This window comes from Gymnodraco acuticeps, unplaced genomic scaffold, assembly GCF_902827175.1.
Source record: "Gymnodraco acuticeps unplaced genomic scaffold, fGymAcu1.1, whole genome shotgun sequence".
Taxonomy (NCBI): Eukaryota; Metazoa; Chordata; class Actinopteri; order Perciformes; family Bathydraconidae; genus Gymnodraco; species Gymnodraco acuticeps.
Window position 1 is genome coordinate 951,896 of NW_022989899.1, and position 10,296 is coordinate 962,191.

The 10,296-nt window shown below is 38.6% G+C and overlaps 1 protein-coding gene across 1 annotated transcript; it reads left to right on the plus strand.

The window, feature by feature from the left end:
• Window positions 1-314: 314 nt before the first annotated feature.
• LOC117539655 (trace amine-associated receptor 13c-like) lies at window positions 315-2,600 on the plus strand. The gene has a single exon (XM_034205913.1). The coding sequence runs from the start codon at window positions 998-1,000 to the stop codon at window positions 2,054-2,056; it is 1,059 nt and encodes a 352-aa protein (XP_034061804.1). The 5' UTR covers window positions 315-997; the 3' UTR covers window positions 2,057-2,600.
• The last annotated feature ends 7,696 nt before the right edge of the window (window positions 2,601-10,296 follow it).

The following is a 10,296-nucleotide window of genomic DNA, read 5'->3' on the forward strand; positions in this document are numbered from 1 at the left end:
AAGTCCGACCAAGTTTTCCAGTCGGTCTAGTAATATGTTGTGGTCAACAGTCTCAAATGCAGCACTCAGAGATAATAATACTAAAACCGAGATTCTGCCACTGTCTGTGTTTTGGATTTCATTGAAGACCTTAACAAGAGCAGTCTCAGTACTGTGGTGTGGTTGAAAGCCTGACTGGAACACTTCAAAACAGTTATTTAAATGAAAGAAATGACATGAGAAACAACTTTTTCAATGAACATAACAGATATAGCCTTCAAAAGTGTAAACGTGTTAAACAACTTGTTTAACCACTATTCATGGTATACTCCCGGAAGCCTGGTGCTTCAATTGTAGCAAAAAATGCTTAAAAACTCAAACTTAAGAGCTAATAGTATATTGCTATTGCCCCCCATCGTAATTGTTCGGTCTATAACTCAAGTAATATGGCTCAAAATATGTATTAATTCATTTAGTTTTGTACCTAATATATTTTGACTGCAATAGTTCAATTTTCCCATGTGTGTCATTTACACTGGGGACATGTCCCCTTCACCTTTTGAGAAGGCTGATTTGGTCCAAAAGTATAATTTGTAAAATGTTTTTTAAAAAGCTTGCGCCCCAAAATAATTATTACGCATGTACTCATCAGTTGTATAGCCCCATGTAGGTATTTATCTACTCTAACCTGACTTCGATCCCTCAATTACACTGCCTAAAAGTGTATATGGTGAAGACCATTTAAAATATTCTGACCTCTGATGACCCCATCACTTTTCAACACAAGTACATGTCAACTGCAGCGTATGTATTTAAAAAAATGTTCTTTACTCAGTTTAAAAATGACATAACTGTTTGTTTGTCAGTCTTTCTAAAACACAAAATATTGTGTGATAGGCTGTTTCTCATACATTGATGAAACCCTCTCTGATTGGATGGCCCAGGACGTCATACTGGAAGGCGTTAACTATGCAGTTTTTTTTGTGTGGCTAAGACAACCATCAACCCTAACACAGATATGTGTGTCTCTGTTGAGGCTCTGCATCATATCTTTGGTTCCATCATGACGTTTGGCCTTTCTCAGGAGCAGTTCTGTTTTCCGGGCTCTAATGCCTCGTGTGTTACGGATCAGTTCAATGCAGGGACCAAAGTCGCCCTTTACTTGTTGTTTGTTTCATATATGCTGGTTACCATTCTAGGGAACTTTATTGTCATGGTATCAATAGCTCATTTCAAGCAGTTGCATAATCCCACCAATGTGCTTATTTTATCTCTTGCTCTTTCGGACCTTCTTGTGGGTGTCGCTGTGATGCCCTTCAGCACCATTCGGACCATTCATGGTTGCTGGTTGTACGGGGATGATTTCTGTATGCTTCATTCAAGTTTTGATATTGGTCTTACCTCTGTCTCTATATTCCACCTCGTTTGTATTGCGGTGGACAGGCAACAAGCAATATGTAATCCTCTGCATTACTCTAGGAATATCACCATGTCAGTGGCGTGGATTATGGTATGTGCATGCTGGGCGTTGGCTGCCGTCTTCTCTTATGGACAAATGTACTCAAAGGCTAACGTAGTAGGGTTAGAGGAGTATATGGAATCGATAAAGTGCCTCGGCAGTTGTAACCTCCTCTTAAACCCCCTTTGGGCAATCCTGGACAGTGTAATTTCCTTTTTCTTTCCCTGCACTGTTATGGTTTGTCTGTACACTAAAATATTTATCGTGGCAAAAGAGCATGTCAGAAAGATTGGAGATATGGGCAATTGTTCAAACGACAGAGGGTTGGTTAAACAGTCTGAGCATAAGGCTGCAAAGACTCTGGGTATTGTGCTTGGAGCCTTTATCTTTTGTTGGATGCCATTTTTTACCAACACAATAATCGATGCCTTCACTGGCTTTAACACACCTGCTGCTCTCTTTGAGGCTTATGTTTGGTTGGGTTACTTCAATTCAACCTTAAATCCAATCATCTATGCCTTCTTTTATCCTTGGTTTAAGAAATGCTTTTATCTTATTGTCAATCTGAAAATACTTAACCCCCATTCTTCAACCATAAATGTGCTTACACATTTATGAAAGTAGTGGTGAGTATTTTTATGGAAATCATTGCATTAAGAGCCGTTTTGAATGCATTTGTTACAGATAAAACAAAACCTAGATGAAAGATGCCGCTGATCTTTCTTGCTCAGCCAATGGAAGTGTGAAATGTACTACAGCACTATGCCTTATTTTCCTGTGACAGGTTTTTGGTGAGCATTCGTCTTTATAGTGATTATGATTGTAAAAAGTACAATAGTTACAATAAATGCGAACAATTGTTTATGTTTTGTCATTGAAACTAGAGTAGGTTAACAAGTCGGTAGGTTATATATTCATTTAAGGATTTAATAAAAAAAATAAAAGATTTAAGTCATTATTGATTATTGATTTGTAAGTGTTCCTCCACATTGATCTTGTCATCCTTACGTGTGCACAATATCTGCAAATTGAATGCAAAATACATACAATAAAAAACGTATAACAAGTTGTGAAAAATCCTTAAGTATTGATTGACTTCATAGATTCAGAATGTAATGATTGATATCATAGATTCAGATTTTTAAAAGTCCCATTAAAAAAAAAAAAAAAAAATGTCACATCTGTGGCCGATATATGCACTTTGGTTTTTGTCTGGTGTTTTTGCCTTTTGGAGATGTCTAATTCATTCTTTATCATGTATTTTATTATATCCTGAATCCGTCTTCTAGTGTTGATATATTTAAAGCTGTGTAAAGCCTGACTTTCTAACAATCAGTCAGTCAGGCAGTGGCCCGAACATGTACATTAGAAAATATCCCAAACAACCTCATCTTACTGTGGCACTAACCGAAGGCTGTATGTGTTACGTTACATTTTTATAATTTATATATTGGATCTGGTATGGGGTGGCAGATATGTGGGAACCAATTGTGTTTATGTTTCGGCCTTCACTTTAAACTGCTCTGCAAGGAGGGGAGTCCGCCCTTGTTAAATATCAAGTTCATCGTTGGCGTAAAACGTAACAAGAACTTTTGAAGTAACAGTTCATTACTCTTGATGCTAGGATTACTTCTAATCCCCCCTGCCAAAGGTTTTAGTTCTATATTAAATGAAAGGTGAAAAGTCATCTCCCTGTCTCACACAGCTGAAGTTATGGTATCACTTGTTGTAACAGAGGTTTAAGGAAAGCAAATTTAAATCCATTCCACAAAATACCTCCCAAATCCAAACCTCTTCAAAGTTTAAAATAAATCAGTCAAAAGCTCTGGCGTATTCAATGACATGAAAGCCACCAGAATGTTTTCCCCCAGTGGCCCAGTCAGATTAAAATGCATTCAGCAAGCGACACACTTTGAAAGGAAAGCCTGACTTGGTAAAAGTCAGCTCATTGACTCAGAGTACTTTACCTCCCACTCAGTGACGGTTTGGTTAACTAACATAATCCTGTTCCATGTGCCATATCCTCTGCAGTGTCATCTGGGTAAACGTTGACAAGTGGGCTGCTGTGGATCATTTGTTGTTGTTGACTTAACGGCAGAATCAATTCCTTCTCTTGGTAGAAGTGAATCCTGGCGATGATCCCTAAAACATGGGTTTGGGTGCAGGGTTTTTATTTGTATTTAACCTTTATTTAACCAGATAAAAAGCATTGAGATAAAATCTCATTTACAATGCTGACCTGGCCAAGAAGGCAGCAAAGTTACACATACCAAAAACATGCAAAATACAGAGAACACAACTAAGAAAACAAAAGACGAAAAAGCAGTCACTACATTGTGCACATTAGGACAGTAAGAAAGGTGCACTACTTATTACTGCAAGAGCAGCTGGTGGTAAGGACCTCAGACAACTTCAATTTAAAAGAGGCTATTGGGACAAGTGCCATCAGTTTGAGGCTTGATTGAAGGTCATTCCAAGACCAAGGACCATAATAAAAAAGACTCCTTTTTGCAGCCTCAGTCCGCACGGCAGGTACCTGGAACCGTATCCAGGCACTGGTTCTGAGGTTGTAAGAGTTACAAACTGGAACAAATCTGGCACATATATACAGTGGAAGCTTACCTAAAATGGCTTTATACATGAATAAAAACCAATGCTGCATCCTACGCATACTAAGTGAGGACCATCCAGTTAGGCTATACAGTTTGCAATGATGAGTCCTATAGGGTCACGGTACGTCCGATACACTGTAATGGGCTTTGCTGAATTGCTCATCACCAGTAACTTTAGTATAGTGATGAAGTCTGCCTTTCTCTTCCTCCTTACCTTTTGCTGTCTTAACTATCTTGATATTGCTCTGCCTTAAGCGCTGCCACAAGTCTTCAATTCTGGTTAGAAGCCTTTTGTTTGACTTTTCCATATCTGTCAGACAGGCTTGTGGTTGGAGTCTTGTTTCGGTCAGAATCAGCTGAAAGGGTTACAATAGTTCATCAGAACTCAGCAAAAGTTGCATTAGGGGCGTTCACACCAAGTTCTTTTACCACAATAGTTCATGAGAACTCAGTTCATGAGAACTCTTTTAGTTCTGATGAACTAAGGCCCAATCCCAAACCGCCCCCTACACCCTACCCCTACACCAGGGGTGCCCAACCTTTTTTGAACCGAGAGCTACTTTTAAAGTTGCCAGTCTGCCGAGATCTACCAGTCCAAATAGAGAGGCATTACTGACAGCCTACTACCAGGTAAATACACACTTCTACTTGTATAAAACTGACCTTTGTACGATTAATACTTCATAAAATACTGCAGATCCTTTATCTTACCTCTTTCTAATCTACACACATACAAGTATTTAACTGAAGTTACACAACAGTGTTGTTGATACAGAGTTGGAGTTTATTCACACGTCACATACTACAGTAGTGCTGCACGATTCTTGCTCAAATGTGAATCACGATTTTCCTCCATAAGAATTGAGATCACGATTCTCACACGATTCTCATCGTTTCAATGAAAATATGTATTGCACTCTTACTCTTAGACGTCACGTGAGTACAATGAATTTAAACAGACAACATTTGTCTCTCTTGTAACAAAAACATAACTTTGTCTTTAGTCTGTAGTTGCTGAATACTGAACAAACATTACTACATTCAAAATGTGGCACCTGGAGCCAACTATTGTGGCTTTAAACCAGAGGTGTGGACTCGAGTCACATGACTTGGACTCGAGTCACACATTTTATGACTTGAGACTCGACTTGACAACATCACAAAAGACTTGCGACTCGACTTGGACTTGAACACCAATGACTCGGGACTTGACTTGGACTTGAGCCTTCTGACTTGAGGTGACTTGATACTTTAATTCAGAGGTCTCCAACACGCCGATCGCGAGCTGCCGTTAGACGAGCAGACTCCCGTCGGGGAAAGCAGAATCTTCAGCCGCTCCTACTCTTGCTGAGAATCCTTGCAGGCAGGGGCGGGTCTTTATTTAGCTGGGCCACCATGCGGCCAATCATATGCGAGGACACACTAGGATCATACCATTATGTGAAAGAAGGGTGGGGGGCACAGCATGTGTAGTGGTACAGGCCAGCTGCACAGAGTGACGGGGAGACGGGGAGCCGGATTTAAATGCATACGCGTCGGAAAAAGTCAAGAAATGAGCGAAAACCGAAAAAAGAAGCAGCATCTGGCTGCTTTTCCATGATATTGGAGAAAGCAAAGCTGAGTGCAGGATTTGTAAAATTAAAATAACCTTCAGAGCAGGGGTTTTTTTTGGTAACCACTCAGGATTTATTGTCAGTGGTGGGAGAAGTTCAAAGAATTAAAAAAGTTACAATCAGGGTTCCCGCGGGGTCTTAACAAGTCTTAAAAAGTCTTAAATTTGATAATCAGAATGTAAGGCCTTAAAAAGGTATTAAATATGATTCAGAAGGTCTTAAAAATTATCGGATTTTAAAGGTAGGCTACTTCTATGTTGCGATAGCGTCTAAATGTGTTTTGGGGGAAATGTCCGGGCTGCAAAGTAACCAGTGCGGTAATAGCCTTTCAGTTCCCCCCAACAATTTGTATTGAATTAAATCAACATAGAACCACTCCAGTAATCACTAACTTTGTTTCCCCCGGCCCCTTATTGGAGAACACCCAGCTAGTAACCTAGCAACCAAACTTCAGCTCATGTAGCCTATCTTCGAATCTACTTACAAATAAATATGGGGAAGTGTAAGTTCAACCGTATTTGGTTGGAAAACGTCTAATTTAGTGCTTGGTTGAAACCAGTGGAGGGAACGTGTTTGAAGCCCGCTGCACCTTTTGCAAAATAAATTAGTGTTTGTTTTGCTAATGTAGCGTTAGCTAGTGCAGCAGCTCCCGCAACAACACCGGGGGACCTCCGGGCGAAGTTTGGGTCTACGTCAACCCTAAAAGCGGAGGTGCTGTAGACGCTAAATACCGTAGCTAAACACCAATCATACAACAGCAACGATGAAATAGTGTAGCCAAGGCAGCAGAGCTCTGAATCAGGGTTTCCGTTAGCCGGTAATTACCGGTTTTTAGCTGGTAAAATGTATTAAAAACCGGTAAATTCAAAACCTGCCGGTCAAAATGTCTGGTAATAATTAGGGAGGCTCCGATAGATCGGCCGCCGGTCATTATCGGCCGATATTCACTCTTAATAGTTTGATCGGTGCTCTCTATAAAGGCCGATCAGGAGAGCTGGATCTGATCGATATGGACATAAACGCGAGTGAAGTATAACCGGACACGCGAGAGAGATCAGATCAGCTGCCGAGTCTGACAGAGACACGCAGCTCTGCATGATCACCTGAAGCCCCGCCCACTGTTTAGCGAGCTGCAGGAGCTGCATGAGAAACTGACGGGCTGTCAGGAGAGAGAGAGAGAGGGAGGCAGAGGGGAAAAGAGAGGATCCGTTTCTCCCGTTATTATTCAAAGTTAATGTAAACTTTTGAATAATGTACGTTATCTACTACAAGTAGTTTGTTTGAATGTAATAATGATGTTGTTTGTTGTTTGTGGAATAATTTATTGAAAAATGAATCTGAATTTTTCGATCTGTTACGATTATAAACTGAAGCAATATAAAAATGAGCCCCGTGAACTGAGTTTTAAACTGAAGCATATCTGCTCATAGTCCGGTAATTACCTGCTAACGGAAACTCTGCTACACAACTCTTATTATTATTATTGAAATATGACCGGTAATTTTCAAATGTGTCCGGTAAAATAAATTCTGCCCGGACATTTGACCGGCGAGAAAAAATCCTAGCGGAAACCCTGCTCTGAATATAGCTCTTGTCACTCTCTCTCAGACACACACACACTATTATGGCAATAATCAAGATTATGTTGGTCAATAATTAATATCACGATTATTAAATATGATTATTCATTGACTTTGAAAACATCCATTTATTGAACTTTAAAACAGATAATAATTTGAACAGTATCTTTTTAACTATTGATTACCCTGAACATATAATTCAACTGAAAAACCAATACAAAAATTAATTAAATAAATGATACATTACTAAAAAAATAATTAGATCAAATATGTTGAAGTGCACTGTCACAACCTAGCAAAGCAAAATAATCATTTTTTACGATTATGTTGTTTTCGTAATTGTGGCAGGCCAAAATCGTAATTGCGATTAAAATATGATTAATTGCACAGCCCTAACACACACACACACAGACACACTTTTTGTCTAACACGCTAACACAGTTCTGTACTGTTATGCTGTTGTGTTCAGTCATTGTTCTTATGTTGAACATGAATACATTTACTTTGTAAGTGATTATGGGACGTATTTCTTCTTTATATACATTTTCCTTCACACTTTATTGCCGTGAAATAGGTCTTAAATTCTATTCAAAGTGGTCTTAAAAAGGTGTTAAAAAGTCTTACATTTGAGTTGGCGAAACCTGCAGGAACCCTGTACAATAAAAAGTCCTGCATTCAAAATGTTACAAGTAAAAGTACAAAAGTATTATCATCAAAATATAGTTAAAGTACCACCTGCAGAGGGATCTAGATGCAGGTGTTCTCTTCCCCATGGAGACCGCCTGGCTGCACATTATCCCTTGCATAAAGATAGATTGTGGGTCCCTCATAACATGTTGTACACAGTGGAAATAAACATTCTGGTTACCTCAACATCAGGGATCTTATACATTAAACTCCTTCTGAATCAAACCGTCACTGTAGCCTTACCTTACTGATCCCTCTTAAATTAGAAAAACACACGTTACTTTACCAGCAGAGAGAAAATGGATTATTAAATTATGAATGTGACTAATAAAGAGCAATTTGATTATTAAGTATTATTCTGTTGATCGATGTCATTACATTTGGTGAAAAACACATAATGACTTGTTTATGACTCGTTTTGTCAAAGTTTAGGACTTGACTTGACTTGAACTTGCCCATCCTGACTTGAGACTTGACTTGGACTTGCAAAACAATGACTTGAGACTTGACTCGGACTTGAGCGCAAAGACTTGAGACTTGACTCGGACTTGCAAAACAATGACTTGGTCCCACCTCTGCTTTAAACAGACACCATCAACATCAAAGTGCTTGACTTAAATCCAAGTCTCAGTTTCTTGTAGCAAAAACATAGAGTAACTCAAATGAATTTGACAGCCAACTACTGTGGCTTTAAACAAAGTGCTTGACTTAAACTCAAGTCTCTCTGGTAACAAAACATACAGTAACTAAAATAAAGATATTGCTGCTGCCTGAGTGCTGAATATAAAAAATTGAATTTTTGCAGCTTTATAATAACAAAATGTAAACTTTGCAGTAGCACCTGTCCACAGTGACAGGACACCCAACTACTGTACAACAACACCAACCTGTTTGTTACAGGGAGGAATGCACTTAAGTTACTCAAAATACCTCACCACAGTGCTGAATATAAAAACAAAACAGTCACAGCTTTAGAATAATAATATTTTAAAAAGCCTAGCCGGCTAGCACCCAGTTCAACTACTGCACTTAAAGGTTCTTGTACTGAAAAAAACATAAACTTAAACAAAGTGCTAGACTCCACTGAGTAGTAATGTCACTGAATCAAAAGGATTAACTTAAATACTGCAGTCAGTACTGAATATAAAAACGGAACAGAACATAAAGTTACAGCTTCAGAATAAATGTAAATAAAGCCTAGCTGCCTAGCTACTAGCACAGTCCATCTACTTGTTTCGGCACAAGCACAATTTCCCTCTCACTCTTTCCAGAGTCGCCACCGGGATTTTCATCGGTGTTATTGTCATTGTCCTCGACCTCCTCGTCACTCATTTCTGTGTCACTCATTTATGTTTTTCTTGTACTACTAGTCGCTCTCGTCACTCTTTGCTAATCAGTGCTAATGCTAACGCGTCAGTAAACATACTGCCGGCTCCTGCCCTCACGTGCTGCAGTCAGTGAGTGTTGCCAGGTATACTTATTATAAGCCACATTGGGCTTATTTTTCTGTAAAGTTGCTTGGTAGTAAGTAATAATGGTTGTGAGCTTGTAGATAGGTTATTTTCAAATAGCCAACCCGACATATATAGGTTTAAAGTGCTCATGTTCTTTTGCGCTTGTTTTCATAGACCTGGTTGCTTATTCCTTTCGCAAAAACTGGCAACACTAGTGGCTGCAGCGTTAACACTGTATGAGAGGAGGAGAGACAGACAGAACACTACCATTTGCATGCGATCATGGTACTTTAATGTTAAATGTATAGAGTATATTTGCTTTACATCGTTTAAGTATGATTGACATTGCAAGTTGGTATTATTCAGAAGCTAAAAAATAAAAATAAAAATCAGCATGACGTCATAGGATCGCCGTAATTTAGAAATGAGATCGCATAGTCTGAATCGAGATCACGATCTTTTTTCGATTAATCGTGCAGCACTATACTACAGTGGGTAATGTTTTCAAGAAACATTGAACAGTGCTGCCACATATGACACAGGAAAAAAAGAAAAGACTCTGAACCCCTTCTTTTCCATTATATAAAAATAGTGTTGCTACAAAAGTATAAATTAGGCTTACTAATAAGACAACTCAGATCTGAAGCTACACAGGAATCTGCTGCAACAGTGCAATAAAAAAGACCAAATTAATAGAATCAAACCCTTTTTTTGTTGCATTTTAGTAGATTATAAAAATAAATGCCTTTAAAATAGGATGCAACTAACACTAGTTTCTTAACCTGAATTGATAATAGACTATAATCAATGTAAGTTTGCATTCTTATACCATTTTGTACAATAATTATAATGAATAAGTTCAAACAAACTCAAACTTACAGCTGATTAATAACGGTATCTAACTTGAGTTTT

Bases quoted from the DNA above. Each gene is read 5' to 3' on its own strand.
- LOC117539655 (XM_034205913.1), top strand. From the start codon at position 998: ATGTGTGTCTCTGTTGAGGCTCTGCATCATATCTTTGGTTCCATCATG.